This window comes from Lepus europaeus, chromosome 9, assembly GCF_033115175.1.
Source record: "Lepus europaeus isolate LE1 chromosome 9, mLepTim1.pri, whole genome shotgun sequence".
In the NCBI taxonomy this organism is placed as follows: domain Eukaryota; kingdom Metazoa; phylum Chordata; class Mammalia; order Lagomorpha; family Leporidae; genus Lepus; species Lepus europaeus.
Window position 1 is genome coordinate 58,997,570 of NC_084835.1, and position 21,819 is coordinate 59,019,388.

The 21,819-nt window shown below is 43.1% G+C and overlaps 1 protein-coding gene across 5 annotated transcripts in view; it reads left to right on the plus strand.

Moving 5' to 3' along the window:
- Positions 1-21,819, plus strand: part of PPP4R1 (protein phosphatase 4 regulatory subunit 1) — an 85,193-nt gene that overhangs the window by 50,770 nt on the left and 12,604 nt on the right. For all 5 annotated transcript variants that reach the window (XM_062201362.1, XM_062201358.1, XM_062201361.1 and 2 more), the window contains 4 exons: positions 3,766-3,893; positions 11,715-12,241; positions 18,927-19,099; positions 20,343-20,438. In XM_062201362.1, coding sequence (XP_062057346.1) covers positions 3,766-3,893; positions 11,715-12,241; positions 18,927-19,099; positions 20,343-20,438 — 924 coding nt within the window. The remainder of the gene's footprint in view (positions 1-3,765; positions 3,894-11,714; positions 12,242-18,926; positions 19,100-20,342; positions 20,439-21,819) is intronic.

Here is a 21,819-nt window from a genome sequence, read left to right on the forward strand (position 1 = left end):
AAGTAGCAAGATGGCTCAAGTGCTTGGGGCCCTGCACCTATGTGAAAGACCCAGATGGAGTTATTAATAATTTGTTTTTTGTAGCCAGACTAAATGTCTTCTTTTTAAGATTTCTTTTTCCTTTCTTCCACTCCCTCTCTTTCATTCTTTAATTTTTTTTTCCAACTTATTTATTTGAAAGGCAGTGTTATAAAGGGAAAAGGAGAGAGAGAGAGAGATAGATATCTTCCATCTGATGGGCTACTTCTCAGATGTCAGCAATGGCTGGGGTTGCACCAAGCTGAAGCCATGAGCTAGGAACTTCATCTAGGTCTTCCATGTGGGTGACAGGAGGCCCAAGCACTTGGGTCATCTTCAATGCTTTTCCAGGCTCCTTAGCAGGAATCTGGATCAAAAGTGGAGCAAGTAGGCCGGCGCCGCGGCTCACTAGGCTAATCCTCCGCCTTGCGGCGCCGGCACACTGGGTTCTAGTCCCGGTTGGGGCACCGATCCTGTCCCGGTTGCCCCTCTTCCAGGCCAGCTCTCTGCTGTGGCCAGGGAGTGCAGTGGAGGATGGCCCAAGTCCTTGGGCCCTGCACCCCATGGGAGACCAGGAGAAGCACCTGGCTCCTGCCATCAGATCAGCGCGGTGCGCCGGCCGCAGTGCGCCAGCCACGGCGGCCATTGTAGGGTGAACCAACGGCAAAAGGAAGACCTTTCTCTCTGTCTCTCTCTCACTGTCCACTCTGCCTGTCAAAAAGAAAAAAAAAAAAAAAAATGGAGCAAGTAGCCAGGACTTGAACTGGTACCCATGTGGGACATCAGCATAGCAGGCTGTGGCTTATCCTACTGAACTACGATGCCAGACCCACAAAATGTGTTTACAAATATAAATCATGTTGATTTTCATTTCATTGGCATAATACATTATTTGATTTTTAGATATTAAACCACTTTACTATCCTAGAATTAGTTCCACGTGTCATAGTGTATAATTCTTTTTATATGTCGCTGGATTCAGTTTGCTTATAGTATATTGAGGGTTTTTGTATGCATATCATAAGAAGTATTGGTATATAGTCTTCTTGTGGTGGCTTTGTCTGCTTTGGTTATCAGTGGCTTCGTAAAATGAGTTGAAAAGTGTTCCCTCTTCTGTGGCACTTTTTGTTTGTTTTTCTGAGTTTGTAAAGAATTGATATTCTTTCAGTGTTTGGTAGAATTCAGCGGTGAAGTCATCTGGGTCTAGACTTTGCTTTGTGTGTGTAGTTTCAAAAATGCAGATTGAGTCCCTTCACTTTATGTGGGTATATTCAGGCTGTCTTCTTTTTGAGTCAGTAGTCTCTTGTTCTAACAGTTTGTCCATTTCATCTGAGTTACCTAATTTGTTGGTATCCTGTCATCTATGGTATTCCTCTGTATTTCTGTGAAGTCAATAATCTATGCCCCTTCTGTGATTTGGGATTTGAGTAATTTGAGTCTTAGGTCTATTTCTTGGCCAGTCTACTAAAGGGTTTGTCAATTTTGTTAATCTTTTTAAAGAGCCAACTTTGGTTTCACTGATATTTCTGTATTTCTCTGCTATTTCAGTAATTTCCACCCTAGTCTTTATTATATTGTCCCTTCTGCTTGCTTTGGGTTGAGCTTGCACATATTTTTCTAGGGTCTTGAGGGGCAAGGGTACATTTTGTAGTCTTTTCTTCTTTCTGTGAATTACTATCTGGAGCTACTCCCTTTCAATCTGAAGAACTTTTATTAGTATTTCTTGTAATGTGGATCTCCTGATAACAAATTCTCAGCTTTTGTTTTTCTAGGGATGTCCTTATTTCACCTTCAATTTTAGAAAGATAGGCTTGCTGAATATAGAAGTCTTGGTTGACAGTTTTTTCTTTGAGCACCTTGAATGTGTTGTTCTACTGCCTCTAGCCTCCTTTCTGCTGAGACATTGGCTATTAATCTTACTGGGGAGCCCTCCTAAGTGATGTGTCATTTTCCTCTCACTGCTTTCTGAATTTTCTCCTTGCCTTGACTTTGAGAATTTTTCCTATGATATAATCATTTGTGGATCTCTCTTAGTTTGTTCTACTTGGAGTTCATTGAGCTTCCTGGATGAGAAGGTTATTATTTTTCCATAAACTTGGGAAGTTTTGAGCCATCATTTCTTCAAATATGGCTTCTCTTTTCTGTTCCTCTAGTATCCCCATAATACATTGGGTAATGTTCTTAATGGTCTCTCCTACATTTACTTCTCTGAGGATCTATTTGTTTTTCCTCATTTGTTTTTCCCTGTCTATCTTTTGTGATCTTTATTGTTCCGTCTTTTTCACCAGTTCAAATCTGATATTGAGCTTGGACAGTGAATTTCTTAACTTTAGTTGTACATTTCAGCACCAGAATTTTTTTATGCTTTCTCTCTATAAGAATCTCTGTTTGATGCAACATTGTCCTTGTACCTTCTTTTACTTTTTAAGTTGTGATTTCCTTTAGTTCTGCAAAAGTATTTATAATGGCTACTTGAAGTCTTTAAGTCCAAAATCTGATTGGTCTCACAAATAATTTCTGTTGCCTGTGGTTTTTTTTTCTCCCCCCGTGAATGGATTTTTTTTTTTGCATCCTTTGTATTTTCTGTTCAAAACTGAACATTTTATTTATTTTTAAAAAAATATTTATTTATTTGAAAACAGAGCAACAGAATGAGAGTGACAAAGAGAAACCCTGGATCCACTGACTCTCTTCCAAAATGGCCACTACAGCCATTTTGGGGCAGGCCAAAGCCAAGAGGCAGGGGCTCAAGTATTTGGGCCATCTTTCGCTATCTTCCCAGTCATGTTAATAGGAAGCTGAAGCAGAAGCAGAGTAGCAGGACTCAGACTGGCACTCTTGATATGGGATGCTGGCATTGCAAGTGGTGGCTTGGCTTGCTGTTGGAAACCAGTCCTGGAAGCTGAACATTTTAGATAATACAATGTAACAACTTGGATTCTGGTCATGCCCACTCCATTGCTTATTTGCCTGTTGGCTTAGTGATTGGCTAGACTACTTCAGTAAAGTGTTTGCTCCCTCTAGGAAGCATGGCTTTGGGTATGTCCATAGTCACCTTAGGATGACAGGGTCTTGGCTGGGTAGGAGGCTAGTACTATGAAAGTCTCTTGGCTTCTCTCTCCTGGGGGAAAACAGCTGCCTAAGGAGCTGCTGCAGCGCTGATAGAGACCCTAGGTTCTCAACATGCCACACTTGAAGCAGAGCCTCTGTTCCGTAAGGGAAACCCCTTACTCTTAACCATGCTTGCTGAGTAGCTGGGGGGCCAGCTGAATAACACAAAACCCTGTGACTGAGAGCTGGAGAGGAGGAAGAATTAGATTCGTCCCAGGACCATGGTTCTGAATCTGGGTTTCATTTTGAAATGCTTTGATGCCAGCATCCCGAATGAACATTGGTTTGAGTACCTACTGCTCCACTTCCCATCCAGCTCCCTGTGGAGGCAGCAGAAGATGGCCCAAGCCCGTGCTTCACCCTGACCTAGCCCTGGACATTGTGGCCATTTAGAGAGTAAACCAGTAGATGAAACATTGTTCTCTCTGTCTCTCCCTCTGCCTCTGTAATTGTGCCTTTCAAATCTTTTTTTTTAAGAAAATGCTTTATTATTCTATACATGGTTTGACTTCGGTGTATGAAAAGTTGATTATTAAAATATGTATAAATCTGTGTGTATAAATATACATGCATGCATATATGTAAAAATATAACTCTCTATTCATATGTTTATTATTGTCCTGTTTTTCTTCCTAGGTTCGCCAAGCAGCATTTCAGTCTCTGGGACCCTTCATTTCCACTTTTGCTAATCCATCTAGCTCAGGCCAGTATTTTAAAGAAGAAAGCAAAAGTTCAGAGGATATCTCAGTAGAAGACAAAACTAGGTATTATTTTAAAACTTTGTTTTCCAATTTTACTGTTTTCTAAATTTACTTCTTGTAAACATCATTTCCACTATTTTACAACAAGTGTTCTTTTTTGGAGAGTTGATTGCTCCTCTTTGATGTAAAAATTGGTGACTATTTTGACAGTTTCATTTTAAATGCATTTGTTTGTTGTCCCTTGTGTTGTGTAATGAATGTGGAGATGCATTTAATCTACCTTGATTAGTTCCTGGCACATGGAATACTATGTGGTAGATTGTGTAACATTTGAATAAACTGATTTAATAAATTACTTACTGAGCTATTTATTGATATTTAGGATTAACAGGGTTAATTGTTGCATAATTTAAAAATTTGTTTTTAAGAAGTCTACTTTAGGAATATGTTGTCTGATTCTGTCTATTATTTTCCCTTTTCAGTCAGTTCAGTTGTGGATCTTGGATTCTTTGTCTACATGATGATGAATGTGATCTATCAAATGAGAGGGAAAACATTTTTAATGATTAGTACCAAATTAATGTAGTTACTGACTAGAATATCGAGTTTTTAACCATGTTAATCTAATAGGGCAGCCGCATTTTAAAATAAAGCTTAAAGAGTTAACTCTGAGTTTTATTTTGGCATTTTTCTCACATTATGAATTTTCTATCAAAATACAAACTACAAACAAATTAGTGTTTGTAGTTTATTATATTCTTAGGGAAAACACAGTTCAGACTTAGTGCATGAGAGATGTGCATAGACTTTCAATGTTATGCACTTTACCTGAGTACATGTTCTGGAACAATCCCTACAGTAATGATAGAGTTGTGTTGGTGTCTTGTCCTTCCCTGTGATGCTAATGGATATTTTCTTCTGTAGGTCTTGATTCTGTGATACTTGCTTTCTTGGTGTTTTGATTTGGCAGTTCTTCCTTTCTTCTCTGCTGCCTTGTTTTAACTTTTTGCCCGTTTTCCTACTTTCCTGCTGAATAGCCAAACATACCTGAGGTACTGTTTTTTTGTAAAGGAAGAAAAATCACTCTGCACCTGTCTCCCTAGCCTGCCATGCCTGTTGGTTCCTTTGAAATGAACTGCGGCAAGGAGTTTGACACAAATGATGATGGGGGAAATATTTTCTGTTTTTCATTTGTGAAGTCAGTGTACTGCTGTATTTTGTATTCAAGTGTATTGAAGATCATTGTGTAACTTTTATTTATTTTAAATCTAGAGAGGGTCAAGTAAGAGAGCATAAGTTTCCAGAGAATTGTAAGAGACAGAAGATGGCGTGCTTTTCTGTGAAAGGCCGGACAGCAAATATTTTCATTCTCTGTCACAAACACTCTGCCTTTGTGGTGTGAAAGCAGCCATCAGCATTACATAAACAGATGGGTGGAGCTGTGTGCCAATAAAATTTTATTGATTAAAAACAGTTGGTGTGGCTGTCAAGGCTGTGTTTGCCTAGTGCCTGTACATAGCAAGATACTTAATTTCCTTAGTTCTCCTTCCATTATAATGAGGTATGTTTTATTGTCAAGTCAGTTCTGTTCACAGTGTTGGACTTTCGCCGTATTATTGGACTTTATTGACTTGTGTTAATGATGTGGTAGAGGGAAGAGATGAGTTCCTGGCTACGGAAGGAGTTGTATTAAATATGGTGAAAATTTGATGTCCCAGTTTCATGAAGTAGTCCTATGTATTATTTCGTTCCAAGAACATTAGTTTTTTGCTCTTCTTAAATACTGCACTGGCTTTTGTTTTTTAAGCCATCTGAAAGCTGTTGTGCTGTTTTTTAAGATGATTGAGCATGCGAACATTAACTGAGCACCTACTATGAACCAGATGGGAAGCTAGAACTTGATTCCTGTTCTCAAAATTCTTTCAGTTTCCCCGGATTCAGCTTTCTCAAACAAATACAAAGTTAGCAAGCTCTTGTTAGTATATTTCCACTATTGTGTATTCATTGTGTGGTGCTTCAGCTGGCTCTGGAAACATTTACTGTCACCCACTTCTCTTTGGAGCATTTATTGCTTACAAACGCTTGACCGTTTACATTAGGTGTATCTCTCACTCATCCTGGGTTAGGCAGGCAGTGCCTCTCTAAAAGTGTTGATAAAGACTCTTACCAGAAACAAAGTTAAATGTGCAAATTAGCACTTTACGACTATGTAAAAATAAGCCTTCTCTTCCGTGTCCAGTGAAACCATTAGATTGTCCTCCGCACATGCTGTGAGCTTGGTCTGCCCTGTTTTGTGTTCTTGCCACTGTCTGTTGGGAAGCTGCCCTGTCCGCCTGTGCACTCATTTAGTCCAGATTATCAGAGTGTTGGCGTCTCTAGACTCATCACCTGTAAGAATCCTTTCCTGACTTTTCCAAGAAATTCAGAGCTTTTGTCTTTTGCTGTCAGTAGCACTAGGATGAGAGCACTGATCTTGAATCGTATCTTTTTAAATCTTTTTTTTTTTTTTTACAGGCAGAGTGGATAGTGAGAGAGAGAGAGAGACACAGAGAGAAAGGTCTTCCTTTTTGCCGTTGGTTCACCCTCCAATGGCCGCTGCGGCCGGCGCATCTCGCTGATCCGAAGCCAGGAGCCAGGTGCTTCTCCTGGTCTCCCATGCGGGTTCAGGGCCCAAGCACTTGGGCCATCCTCCACTGCCTTCCCAGGCCACAGCAGAGAGCTGGCCTGGAAGAGAGGCAACCGGGATAGAATCCAGCACCCCAACCGAGACTAGAACCCGGTGTGCCGGCGCCGCAAGGTGGAGGATTAGCCTGTTAAGCCACTGCGCCGACCGAATCGTATCTTTTTAATTATGCATTTGTTTATGTCATCCACTAGGCTCCAAGCTCATCCTTATATGAACATTGTCACTAGGCCTGACACATTATGAATTATTCTGAGAAAATGTGGATTTCATGCGACAAACCTGAAGTAACCAAACCACTTAGGCTGTTTTTGGTCAACCTAACATAATGCCAGTTATGTGAAAATAAAGTTGATTATTGGCACAGACTTGGAAGCATTTCATTAATGTTAAAACTTCATCCAGCAGAACTTGGAAAGTGTATGCTGGCAAGTTAGCTTCGCTTTCAACTCAGGACACAGTGCTGCTGTAACCAGATGTTCCACAATCTGTTTTCTCTTTGAAATACCTACACTCAATTTTCTGACTCTGTGGGTACAAAAAGAAGTTTACAATTCTTTTTGAAAAACTTCTGACCTGCCCTCTGGTGCTCTTAGGAGATAGAATAAGTCTCTCATGTAGAGTCTTATGTCTTAATTTCACAGTGAAATTTCACAATGGCTTTTGTTTTATGCAGTAGCATTAGATTGGAGTGAGCATTAGGTGTAGCAGTTAAGACACCACTCGGGATGTCTGCATCCCATATGGGTGTGAGTCCTGGCTCAGCTCCAATTCCAGCTTTCTGCTCGGATGCACCCTTGCGGTCAGCAGTGACGGCCCAGGTATTTGGATCCATGCCACCCACATGGTAGACCTGGATTGAATTTCTGGCTGCTGTGTTTGACCTGGCTCAGCCCCTGCTAATGTGGCCATTTGGGGAATCAACCAGGAGATGAGAGATCTCTGTCTATCTGTCTGTCTCTCTGCCTTTCAAATAAATAGAATAAAAAAACAAATCTGGTGATTGACAATATCGGTATTTGGCATTTAGCAGCTTGAATGTTACCCGGCTCTAGGAAGAAGCAAAATTTAGAGAATTTTTACTTTTGACAGGTTGAAGCCGTGCATGCAGTAGTTCCTCCCAGAATTTAGTAACTAGAGATTTGTGTGTGTGTATCTTCTAGTTTTCTCTTAAAAACCGTATTACAAGTTTTAAGTTTTAAGAAGCTAATGCATTGTATTTTTTAGACAAATGAAATTACCTGACAATTTTCCTTTTGTCTTTGCTGCTAAGAGTATTAAAATTTAATCTTAACCCTGAGGCTGAGATAGTGATCAAGGGACTTCAATCCTCTGGAATAATTGTATATACTAAATGACCTTTTAGGTTATTTTTTCTGTGTCTTAAATGAAAGTTTCATGAATTCTGTATACCCTTACACAGATTCTCCAAATACTAATATTTTACCATATTTCTGAATAAAGCAATTATAACTTTTTTTGAGAACTCTTTAAGAATGTTTTAGACATGCTATTTATTTTCAGAGAAATTTATTTATTTATTTGAAAGTCAGACTTAAACAGAGAGGGTAGAGGAGAGGCAGAGAGAGAGAGAGAGAGAGAGAGGGGTCTTCCATCTGATGGTTCACTCCCCCAATTAGCTGCAAAGGCTGAAGCTGGGCCATCTGAAGCCAGGAGCCAGGAGCTTCTTCCAGGTCTCCCACACGGGTGCAGGGGCCCGAGAACTTCTGCTTTCCCAGGCCATAGCAGAGAGCAGCCAGGTTTCGAACTGGCGCCCATATGGGATGCGAGCACTTCAGGCCAGGGCGTTAGCCCGCTGTGCCATAGCGCCGGCCCCAAGACATGTTATTTCTTTTTAACACTCTTAAATACCACTGAATATTGCCTCAAAACATATGACATTAGAACATAGTTGTAAGAGTACCAGTTCAAATCCCAGCTACTACACTTCTCATCACACTCCCTGTATTTTTTATTTATTTATTTTTTTGACAGGCAGAGAGAGAGAGAGAAAGAGAAAGAGAAAGGTCTTCCTTTGCCGTTGGTTCACCCCACAATGGCCACTGTGGCCGGTGCACTGCGCTGATCCGAAGCCAGGAGCCAGGTGCTTCTCCTGGTTTCCCATGGGGTACAGGGCCCAAGCACTTGGGCCATCCTCCACTGCCTTCCCGGGCCACAGCAGAGAGCTGGACAGGAAGAGGAACGACCGGGACAGAATCCAGTGCCCCGACCGGGACTAGAACCTGGGGTGCCAGCGCTGTAGGTAGAGGATTAGCCTAGTGAGCCGCGGCGCCGGCCATCACACTCCCTTTTAATATTCCTGGGAAAGTAGCAGAAGATGGCCCCAAGTATCTGGATCCCTTCTCCCTCATGTGGAGGGGTGGAGTTCCAGGCTCCTGGCTTTGTCCTGGCTCAGCCCTGGCTGTTGGCAGTCATTTGAGGAGTAAACTACTGGAACAAAGATCTCTCTCCCACCCCCTTGCTCTCCCTTTAGAATTAATTAATTAATTAATTTAAAAAATAATCTTTGGGCTGATCCTAAGCCAGGAGCAAGGACTTCTTCTAGGTCTCCCACATGAGTGCAGGGGCCCAGGTACTTGGGCCATCTTCTGCTGCTCTCTCAGGCACATTAGCAGGGAACTGGATCAAAAATGGAGCAGCCATGTCTCGAACCAGTGCCTGTATGGGATGCAGGCACCACAAGCAGCAGCTTTACCTGCTACACACCAGGGTGGGCCCCCAAGTAAATCTTTTTTTTTTTTAAGATTTATGGATTTGATTGGAAAAGCAGAGTTAGAGGCAGAGAGAGAGAGAGGTCTTCCATCCACTGGTTCACTCCCCGAGTAGCCACAATGGCCAGAGCTGAGTTGATCTGAAGCCAGAAGCCAGGAGCTTCTTCTAGGTACAGGGGCCTAAGGACTTGGACCATCTTTTCTTGCTTTCCCAGGCCATAGCAGAGAACTGGATCAGAATTGGAGCAACAGGGACTCCAGCCGGTACCCATATGGTATGCTGGCACTACAGGTGTTAGCTTTACCCACTATGCCACAGTGTGGGCCCCCCCCATATAAATCTTTTAAAAAATAGCTATAGTCCACTATCAAAATCAGGAAATTACCATTGATAGAGTACTATTACCTAATCTGTAGATTCCATTCAGAGTCAACCAGTTATTCTAGGGCCGGCGCTATGGCACAGCAGGTTAACGCCCTGGCCTGAAGTGCCAGCATCCCATATGGGCGCCAGTTCTAGTCCGCTCCTCTTCCAATCCAGCTCTCTGCTGTGGCCTGGGATAGCAGTAGAAGATGGCCCAAGTCCTTGGGTCCGTGCACCTGCATGGGAGACCCGGAAGAAGCTTCTGGCTCCTGCCTTCGGATCGGTGCAGCTCCAGCCATTGCAGCCTTCTGGGGAGTGAACCATCGGATGGAGGACCTCTCTCTCTCTCTCTCTCTCTAATTCTGACTTTCGAATAAATAGATAAATATTTTTTAAAAATAAAGCAGTTATCCTATGAATGTCCTTTATAACAAAAGGAGAAGAAAAGACATATGTCTTCATGGACCAAATGGGCGTGAGTGTGTGGCCTAGCAGTTAAGTTGCCAGATGAGATGTTCCTAACCCATATTGGAGTACTGGGTTTGAGTCCTGGCTCTGGTGCCTGATTCCAGCTTCCTGCTAATGCAGGCAGCCGAGGTAGTGCAAGTGATTGGGTTTCTGCCACCCACTCATGGCTTCCATTCAACCCAGTCCTGCCCTGGCTGTTGCTGGTCATTCGAGAGGTCAACCAGTGGATGGGGAACTTCTTCCTTTTCTCTTGCTGTGTTTGTGTGTTTATGTGTGTGTGTGTGTCTGCCTTTATTTATTTATTAATTTGTTTCAAAGTCAGCATTAGGGAGAGGCAGAGCAGAGGGTCTTCTGTGGGGAATAAGGAGCCAGACCCAAGGATCAAACCCAGGCTCTGTGATGTGGAATGCAGGTGTCTTAATTGCTAGGCTAAACACTCACCACAGGACTGCAAAATTTTTTTGTACCAACATAAACTTGTCTTCTGATTCCATTTTTCTCTGAACTTTTTGGAGTCTTTTCATGTGATTTCCTTAATTCCCACATTATTTGCTATTGCACATGGGATAAATTCCATTCCACGTGTAATGATGTCCTTGTGACATTTTTCATCCTTGTCATCCCCCATTTCCCTTTGTTAGCTGCTATAAACTTGTTTTCTGCATGCATTGTGGCTTTTCCGCTAGCTCTTTCTTTTGTGTATGCTGTTTTTTCTTTTCTGAATTCCTTTTCCTTCCCATCAGCCTCATGAATACTCAACAGTTCTTGTAAACACAGCTCCTGTCGCTCCCTCAGTAGCTCAGTGATTCCCCTTGCCTCCCCTCCCCCTGTGCCTCTGCCGTCAGTCATGCGCTTCTGTGCTCCTTCTCCTGTGTGCCTCCAAGCAAGGTCTAGATCTCATTAACATTGGGATCCCCAGTTCGGAGTTCATTTCTGGCTCCTAGTAGGTGTTCAGGAAATGCTAAGATGTTACATTTAATTGAGTCAAATAAAATACAAGAGTTAATAAAGCTGTCTTTGGTCATTTAGATAAAACCTATCAATAATCAGTGGGCTTAACTGGGGAACTTGTAAAAAGCCCTTTTCAGTTAAGTCAGCATGTGATTTTGGAAAAAACTTTGGGAGTAGAAGTGAAAGTTGTGGAAGGACTCAAATTAATTTTTCAATTATACTTGAACAAATTTTAATATACTCTGTGAGTGTGAATCAGTATCTCTTCTACTGTTGCATAGATTTTTTTCCCCACCTTTTTTGATGTAAGGAAATGGATTATAATTTTTAGCTTGCTGCTGTGTCATTGGAGCAAAGTAGCAGTACAATAAAAATTGTATATATCTTAAAATGCATTGTAATCATTTCTGTGCTATTTAGTTATTTAGTATTGAAATTTGCATGATATTATAATCCCTAGAATTCTTACACGATATCTCCTCCGATTTTATAGATAATGTTTGAATAGTTAACAGGTGTTTGCATCTCTGAATACAGAAACTGATGGAAAAAGCATTATAACTGTTCAATTTGAATGTGTAATTTACCAGAAAGTTGTATATAATATCTCTTCTCCTGGTGATTATTTTTATACTTTGATGTTGTTTTCTTCCTCCCTCCCTCTGAAATGAAACATTATGTAAAAGGATCAGAGACCAAGAGGTCCCAGAGGATGTGCACCTCAGGCCGGAGGACGTCCCTTCAGATCTCAGAGTCACAACCTGCAGTGTCGGCCTGGAACGCACGGCAGAGGAGCCTGCTGCGGAGATGTGTAGGAACTCCCCAAGTGAATTGAGTGTTCCAGTGGACAGCTCGGAGCTTTGTGCTTTGTCCTCAGCATCTCATCAGGAAGCAGCCAGTAGTGAGAGGGATAAAAATCCTGGTAACTACAAATCTGCATTTCGACCAGAGGTTGGCAGCAGCTCACAGGATTCAGCCGTCTTAGATCAGGAACTGTACAACTCTTTCCATTTCTGGAGGACTCCTCTTCCTGAGATAGATCTAGATGTGGAGCTTGAACAGGACATTGGGAAAAACCTCAGCCCAGAGAGACCAGAAGCAGCATCTGAAATCCCCAGGCCAGGTTCTCCAAACATTACCATGGCCACCAGAAAGGAACTTGAAGAAATGATAGAAAATCTCGAGCCCCATATTGATGACCCCGATGTTAAAGGTATGGACGAGTCGACCAAGTTCTTCATTCTAGCAACGATAATAAAATATTTTCTGACTTCAAAAACATTGCCTACCTTTAAAAATTCATGGCCATCATCATCATATATTCTTAGATTCTTTTTGTAAATATGATTAATCTAGTTTTAGTACATTTAATTTAAGGTTGGCTCATAACTGTATTCAATACTGTGGTTTATACAAATGTGTTGATTTAACAAATTCCTGTGTTGGAATTTTTACATTATTCAGTGTTGCACATTCGCATTTTGAGTTTTACCTTAACTATTTTGCTCTAGATCTCATTAGCTTTTTATAAAATAGAAGTATTTTTTATAAGAGAGAACTGTGGTCTTAACAGTGAGTGGAAATGTTTGTGTTCCATGGAATGTGATGTTTTAAGGGCTGTAGGTTTGTTTGCTTTAATTGGGAGGTAGAAAGTGAGAGAGCGTTTGTATCAGCTGGTTCACTCCTCAGTTGCCCTCAAAGGCTGGGAGGCAGAAACCAGGAGCCAGGAACTCAAGCCAGGACTCCTAGGAGAGTGGCATAAAACCAGTTACTGGCCAGCGCCGTGGCTCACTAGGCTAATCCTCCGCCTTGTGGCGCTGGCACACCGGGTTCTAGTCCTGGTCGGGGCGCCGGATTCTGTCCCGGTTGCCCCTCTTCCAGGCCACCTCTCTGCTGTGGCCTGGGAAGGCAGTGGGGGATGGCCCAAGTGCTTGGGCCCTGCACCCCATGGGAGACCAGGAGAAGCACCTGGCTCCTGGCTTCGGATCAGCGCGGTGCGCCGGCCGCAGTGCGCCAGCCGCGGCGGCCATTGGAGGGTGAACCAACGGCAAAGGAAGACCTTTCTCTCTGTCTCTCTCTCTCTCACTGTCCACTCTGCCTGTCAAAAAAAAAACCAGTTACTTAAGTCACTGAAGCTGTCCTCCGGAGTTTCCATTAACAGGAAGCTGAAGTCAGGAGCTGGAGCCAGGTACCAAACCCAGGTACTTCACTGTGGGATGTGGGCATCACAACTGGCCTTTTTTTTTTTTTTTTTTCCCCCCCATTTCAAGGACAGAAAGAGATCTTCCATAGCTGCTTCACTCGCCAGGTGGCTGCAACAGCCAGGACTGAGCCAGGAGCTTTTTCCAGGTCTACCATGTGGGTGGCAGGAGTCCAAGCACTTCTGCTTTTCCAAGGCTGTTAGCAGGGAGCTGGATCGAAGTGGAGCAGCCAGGACTTGAACTGGCACCCATATGGGTTGCCGGTGTCACAGGCTGTGGCTTGACCCACTACACCACAGCACTGGCCCCCAGCTGGCTTTTTAACTGCTAAACTAAATGCCCCCTCCATCTTAATATTATTTTTATCTTCTTTATTTATCTGAGAGGTAGAGGTGACATTTTTTGGTTTTGGTTTCTTTCCCTTGAGTTACACATAATATCACCTGGATTCCTATTAACAAGGACCTTAATACTTGTTCTAGTGTTAGTATCTGAAAATAAAATGTTTTCTTTTATTAGATGGAAAGTGTGTTCTAAATATGGCAGTATGAAAATGAAGTGACATTTCTCACTCATGGTGAGGAAGAGGGTTGCAGGCAGTGGGGCCAGCACCTGGTGAAGGTGTTGTTTCCACTCCTTTGAGGCCTTAACCCTCTCGATAATTCGTCATGATCACTCAGAAAAATTTGAAATGTCGTTTAAAACAAAAAACAACTTTGAAAAATCCTGTAACTACAACTCTTCAGATCTCCAATGACTGTGAGTTGTGTTGTTTTTTTTTTTTTTTCTTTTTTCTTGTTAATTCTAAAAACTTAAAATGCTAAAACTGCATTTGCTCAGTGTTGGGAAATTCCCATCTCTGAAGTGGTGCCTTCAGGGTCCTCCTAAAACATGCACAGCATTGTTATGCTCAAACTTTGGAAACTGCATCAGTGCTGTTAAGGTAGCACTTTCCTTTGTTTGGCTTTAGTTTATTGTGATTTTTAGAGGTTTTCTATTATAATTTAACACATGGAGGAAAAGTAAATGATCAGATTAAAGGCTAATTCATATCCTTGGGTGTTGGAAGTTATTTTAACTGATGGATGATCCTTTTGGCTTTTTCTAACCTTTGTTTTTTAAGATTTATTGGAATATAATTTGTATCAGTAAAATTCAACTTTCTGAGTGGGTAGTTCCGTGAGATTTGACAGTGTATGGCCAAGTCATTGCCACCACAGTCAGGACACAAACTTTCCCTGTGCCCGTCGTAGCCAGTTCTCCTTCCAGCCCAGCCTCTGGTGAACGCTGGTCTATTTTCTGGCCTCATGATTTTGCCTTTTCCAGAACTTTGCTTAGAGTCAGGTGACAGGTAGCTGTTTTGAGTGTGACTGTCACTTAAACCTAATGTTCAAGATTGGTCCTTGTTGCCGACATCAGTGGTTTACTCCCTTTTATTGTTTTCTGAAACCACGGCAAGCAGAGGACTGAATATTTTTTTTTTAACTTTTACCTAGTAAATATAAATTTCCAAAGTACAGTTTATGGATTACAATGGCCTTCCCTCCCCCCATAACTTCCCTCCCACCTGCAACCCTCATGTCTCCCGCTCCCTCTCCCCTTCCATTCACATCAAGATTCAGGACTGAATATTTTCAGCAGAGCATTCTGTTTTTCTTTCCCTCTTACGGTGGATACCTTATAGTTTTACTATCACAGCTTCATTCCTCAATTGGGGGCTTGTGTAAATTTTTTTTTTTTTTTTTTTTTTTTAAGAATCGTTTGTTTAGGGGCCAGTGCTGTGGCATGGCGGCTAAAGCTGCCGCCTTCAGCCCCGTCATCCCACATGAGCACCAGTTCATTTCTCAGCTTCCAATCCAGCTCCCTGCTAATGCACTTGGGAAAACCACAGAAGGTGGCCCAAGTTTGGGTCCCTATTACCCTCGTGGGAGACCCAGAAGAAGCTCTTAGCTCCTGGGTTTGGAGCAGCCCAGCTGTGGCTGTTGCAGCCTTTTGGGGAGGTGAACCAGCAAATGGAATCTCTCTCTCTCTCTCTCTCTCTCTTTCTGTAACTCTGCCTTTCAAACAAATAAAAAAGAGAGAGAGAGCTTCCATCCACTCACTAGTTCACTCCTCAGGTGGCCGCATGGCCAGGACTGGGCCAGGCTGAAGCCAGGAGCCTGGAGCTTCCTCCAGGTCTCTCACATGGGTGGCAGGGGCCCAAACACTTGGGCCGTCTGCTACTGCTTTTCCCAGGCCATTAGCAGGGAGCTGGATCGGAAATAGAACAGACGAGACATGAACCGGTGCCCATATTGGATGCTGGTGTTGCAGGTGATAGGTGAAGAGCTTCACCCACTACACTCCGATGCCAACCCCCTTATCATTGATTTTTTTGCCCCTCCCTGCCCCCATCCTGCCAGTTTCCACATTTTATGACAACCCGATGATACAGGAAGCACTGAGATTTTCTTTTTGTTTATAAACTAGAATCTGTTCCACTATCTTGCCTTTATGGCCTCCCTCCATTCCTTCGTTTTCTTCTACCCCATATGTGGAGAATTGAGGCACAAAGAATTATGTCTGAAACTAAGGATGCTCACAGCTAAGAATAGCTCTTCAGTAAGTGTTTAATGTCTTTACAACTTTCAGCTTTTCATTTAAGTCTGTTATGTATCAGCTTCAGTTTAAGTTCATCAAACTTCAGTAACTAGTGTCTTTTTTTTTTTTTTTTTTCTTAAATTCTATTTTTACGGGGAAAAAAACGATTGCCAGCCCTAAAGCTTTTCTGGGAGCTGTCATGGTAAACACTGCTGGGTCTCTGACATACAGTAGGTAGTAAGTTGGGAAATAGAGTACATGGTTTTAATATTCTTTCCCTCCAACACCTGGCTCTGGCCTGGCCCAGTTCCGGCTATTTCAGCCATTTGGTTAATAAACCAACAGTTGGAAGATCTCTTCTCATCCTCCCATCCCTGTCACTCTGTCTTTCAATTAAATCTTTAAAAAACACTGGTTAAGATGCCTACATTCCAGATTAGAGTCCCTGGGTTCAAGTCCTGGCTGTGCTCTCAATTCCATCTTCCTGTGAATGCACACTTTGGCAGGCAACTCAAGTAATTGGGTCTCTGACACCCACAGGGGAGACCGGGGTGGGTCCTGGGCTCCTGGCTGCCACCTAACACTGGCCCAGCCCAGCCATCAGAGGCATTTGGGGGAGTGAACCAGTGGATAGGAAACACATGTCTATCTATGTCTCTCTCTCCCTCTCTCCCTCTCTTCCTCTCTCTCTCTCTCTTTTTTTTTAATGAAATACAGATTCCTGGCCGGCGCCGTGGCTTAACAGGCTAATCCTCCGCCTTGCGGCACCGGCACACCGGGTTCTAGTCCCAGTTGGGGTGCCGGATTCTATCCCGGTTGCCCCTCTTCCAGGCCAGCTCTCTGCTATGGCCTGAGAAGGCAGTGGAGGATGGCCCAAGTGCTTGGGCCCTGAACCCGCATGGGAGACCAGGAGAAGCACCTGGCTCCTGGCTTCAGATCAGCAAGATGCGCCGTCCGCAGCGGCCATTGGAGGATGAACCAACGGCAAAAAGGAAGACCTTTCTCTCTGTCTCTCTCTCTCTCACTATCCACTCTGCCTGTCAAAAATAAAAAAATAAATAAATAAATAAAAGATTCCTTTCCAGTTTAGGCCCAGTGGAAGAACTGGGCCCTTTTAGCAGCCCTGGTCAGAAAATCATTAAAATCAGTAAATTGTTAGTAGGGAGTTGTGGAGGAGTTAGAGGTTGGGCAGGGTTAGCTCAGCCATGCCAGCCTTTTCAAGATAGGAGTAGATGTGATCCCAGGAGGCCCTGATTTCTAAGCATGTGTCATTGAGGACTGCACTTCCTCGTGAATCTTGGGTTTAAATGAGCGAAATGTGTCTTCCACAGGTGTGTGCTTAAGTTGCTTGGTTTTCCTCACTGGGTTCTTCTCTGCATGTGTGTGCCTGCTGAATCATGGTGAACCACAATGGTCTGGATTGATGGTTTCCACCCAGAATGTTAATGTTATTGACTGTGTGAGACATGGCCTGAACTAGGAGGAGATTACCAGTTCCCCTTGTATTCTCGGATCTTGGTGAACAAAAATATTATTTATTTCAGCAACTGTGTCTCGGAATAGCAATCTAAGACTGTTAGTGAGAAAACTAGCATCAGATTTTGGTGATGTTCACTAATTTCTTTTTCAAATCCATTGCTGTGTAACTGGTTCTTGGATTTCAGTCTGTGTTGTGGGTGAGATGCAAATCTTGATGAACACTTGTGTATTTAGTTCCTTGCATCCTTCAGGGAGGTCAACTCTGCGTCCAGGCAACACTTCAGCAGTCACTGAGCCTAGATTCTGTTGTGTTCTCTGGCTGGAGTTGTGAATTCTCACTGGGCCCCATCTCCTTTGCATCAGTTTTCTAAAGATACTGAGTTCACAGTGTAACTCAATTTGTATGTGTTTATGAACAGACAGATTAAAGATCACAGTTAACGTGGACAGAGTGAAGGGAAGTGCGTTGTCCACGTGGAGGTAAATGGCCTGTGTAGTAAATCCTCCTCTGTGAAAGGCTCTCATTTTTATTACTTCCCAGGGAACAGAATTGTCCAGTAGGGGTCATACTCACACACCATGTACCTTGTATGGTACAAAACATTTTAGCCTTTATGTATTGCGCAGAATACTTTAAGCTGTTTTATTTTGGTTGGAGAGCACTCAAATGATTTTTTTGAAAAAATAAATAAGGGTTGGTCAAACTGCAATGAAATTCTGAGAAGAATGAGAACCCTGCACTAGCACTTGGAGTGAGCAGCAGTCTCAGTTACTTGACTTAGCAAATAATGACCACCTAGAAAAGAACCTCATCCTGTGTCTCCTGCATCTCATTGCCAGGTACTGATAGACTGGAGAAATGTAGTATTGAGTTGTCTTAATAAAACACTGTAACGATTGCCTTGTTTAAATACATTTGAATTTTAAATGTTCATATTTTGAACATCCAGGTGGATTGTAATTTGGAGTAAGTGCTGAGCAGAACTTTTGGCTGAATTTCACAGTTATTTGGGGTTGGAGATTGGAAGAATCTTTTTTCTTTAATTTTTAATCACCACCATAAGGGAGGCAGTGCTAGTGCCCAGGTTTAAGAACCGCTGCTTGATAAGTTGCCACTTTGGTTTTCTGCAAGCAATACAGTGCTCACTGGGGACCCCTGGTTTGGGGACAAGGTATGAGTTTCATTTTCAAAAAGAAATTGGGGAAAAGTAAAGTGGAATGAGCTATGAAATGTTGAAATCTTTGTCATTGCCATTGTTTTGTGTTGGCAGGGTGTGTGGCTGCTCTTCTGCTAAGATAGCGTAGTAAGTAAGCCTTGCCAGTCTGATTCACACACTACCAAACATAGCGACTCACCCTGAACTTGACTCCTTTAATACACTGGACATGCCTCCAGCAATTAGATAGCATCTCTCTTTCATACTAACGCAGAATAATGTTCAGTAGTGGATAAATGTTTAATCTCATGAAAGCATATTAGTTTTCTACTTTTTCTCTGAAAAACTAATGATTTACTACAGTAGAAATTTTTTTCAGCTGTTTGATGGCAATGTCAAAAAATTACACCTTTCATTGGTAGTGTGTAAAGCAACTGGGGAGGCTTGAATTTGCTCACTGTGTGTCCTCCTCTGCCCACAGCCCAGGTGGAGGTGCTGTCCGCTGCACTGCGTGCATCCAGTCTGGATGCCCATGAGGAGGCCGTCGGCATAGAGAAGAGAAGTGATCTGGAAGATGATCTGGGTATAAATGAGCTACCAAACTGTAAAATAAGCCAGGATGATTCTGTGCCTTTAATCAGCGATGCTGTTGAGGTAACAAACTCTGTCAAGTCTTGCCCATGTCCGAGAGCAATTTCAGTCAGAAGTCTCTTGTTGGGGAGGAGTTGTAGCTCATCATTTTGTCCTTAGCGCCTTCTGTTTGTTGCTGGGTTTTCAGCTCTTCCTTTAGCATAAAGCAACAGTAGTCTTTCTCACCATGGCCTGTCCTTGACACAGCAGTGTCCTTTTAAATGCCTGTAAGGGCAAATCCTAGTCCTGTCTCCGTGACCACTTGGTAGACCCAATGTTGCCTTAGCTCGCTGCAATGAAATAGTCTTATTGGAAACAAAGCCCTTTATCAAGAGTGATTAACTCTTTCCTTTTCTTTTTGGAGAGGTGCTTTGTTTCTGATGGGACCATTTCACTGCAGCGAGCAACACAGTATTCGGAGCAGAAGATCGGGACTTGAGGCCATGGTGCGGAGGGCCAGTGGCATTATCTGGACTCTGGAGTGTGAGGGTGGGTACTGCCACTAGCATCGTCTTCGCTGCCTACCTGTAGCTCCTCTGTGTAGCCCTCCCCTCATTTCCTGCTCCATCCTCATGAAGCCGGCATCATGTGCTACCCTTGTTGATGTGAGTGTGGAGAAGGACGGCGTCGCAGCTTGTCAGGCCTTAGCTGCTGGGCACTGGGGCTTAGGAAAGCGCCTCCACGCACACTGTGGGCGGGGAGAGACCTCACAGCACCTCACTGCGTCTCTGTTCTGATTGTTGTCAGCTGACATCTGGTGCAGTTAGAAGTCTGTGTAACACCAGTGCCTTGAAATCAGACCCTGACCGCTTACTGGAGATTGGACTGTTATGATCTGTCTGCATTTGGGAAGGTTGTTTTTCTTGAGTGTTTTGATTTTGTGGTTTTGTTTTTTTGTTTGGTAAAAAATTGGTGTTTATGAAAATTGGTCCTAACAGAGTAGAAGCAGCACTCTGCGCACGTGGCCTCTGAGGCAGCTGACAGGACCGTCTGAGCACTGTTTTGTAAACGGGCCGATGTGAGATACTTGCTTTCCAGTTACTGTTGGTTTTCTGGAACTCATGTTCATGCATCCCATTCAGCAAGTTTGATTTAAGGCAGGGACGTTCTTAGGAGGTCTTAGGTATGTTTGTAAATGTTTTAAAATACGACACGTTTGTATGCATTGGTATCTTTGGGCACTCTTGGGAGGTAAGTAACTTAGTAAGATTAAATGGAGAAAACTAGAGCCAGGACAGAGCTTTAATTGGGTGCTTTATCCTGACAGAATATGGACTCCTCCCTTCACTATATCCATAACGATTCAGACTTGAGCACCAACAGCAGCTTCAGCCCTGAAGAGGAAAGGAAATCCAAAATCCAGGTAAGTGACCAGCCTCTTTCTCCTGTGTGCATGTTCTGAGTTCCCTTTTAAAGCCCATTTCGGATCTAGTATAGTCTTCCTTTGTGAGTGCTTTTAAAATAGAAGAGACCAATGTGCAGTCGTCCTTTCTTCCCCATCGCCCTGGAGTCACGTGCTTCACTCAGTGTGACCAGAATCTCAGTTCCTGGGTGCCCCTCACAGGTCTATGGGCACCTAAGCTTCCGCGTGTGCCCCCTTTTTGTCTTTCAAAATCAGGTATGATCCTGCCATCCTACCTAGGTGTTTCCTCATGCTGAAGTTGCTGAGAATGACAGAATACGGCATGATTTCAGAGATTAAAATGTGCAAAGAGGCAGGAAGCCAATAGGAAAGTGCCGTTGAGAATAGGTTGCCTTCCTTTCCTGGATTCTGAAGGGGGAGGCGTGTGCATGCAGTCACCGCAGTGTGGCAGGTGGCGCTTTGCCTTTCTTTCTTTTTTTCTTTTTTTTTTTTTCTTTTTTTCCCTATAGTTGTATCTTGGAACTCTCTGGACATGAGCTCCTACAGAGCAGCAGCAGAGTGTTCACACAGCACCTCTTTACAAAAAACTTTATATAATTTGTGAAAGGCAGAGAGAGAAATCTCTCAACCACTGGTTCATTTTCCAAACGCCTGCAACAGCCAGGGCTGGGCCAGGACAAAGCAGCTCAGAACTCCATCCGGGTCTCCAGATGGGTGGCAGGTACCATCTCCTGTTCCCTCCCAGGGTGCTCATTAGCAGGAAACTGTAGAAGAAATGGAGCCAGGTCTGGAACCTAGCCATCCTGATGGGCTGGTGTGGGGTGCAGGTATCCCAAACAGCATCTTGACCTCTGTGCCGTGATTGAAATCGTGGCACAGGTGCTTTTGGTTATAGTTGGGTTTTGTTGTTGCAAGCAGTGCTGCATTCATTGTGATTGTCTACCTATGCTTGGTTCTGGGACTGAATTATTGTCAGGAGTGGATTTCAAGTCAATGTGCACAGATTATTTTATTCTTTGAATGAATTTAATGTTCATTTATTTTTTAAATAACATATAGGTAGTAAGTTTATGGTGCTCAAGATTCAGAAAGGAAAGAAGGCTGCAGTGAGTTTCCTGCTCGGTTTTTCTCCCCTGTTGGTCCACTTTGCTGCTTTCAGGTGCCCTTCTGCAACTGCATTGGACACACAGACATGCATTCTTCTGTCCCTCACATTTATGCAAGTCCTCATATGCATACACTCAAGTGTTTTATGGATAGGACTTAAATTTCCATCTAATTCAGGCAGGATTTCGTTGTTTTTTTAAAAACATATTGCTAGTTGTACACAAGACTACCTGTTTCACTCACTAGGGTGGGTGTACATCAAACTCTCATCTCT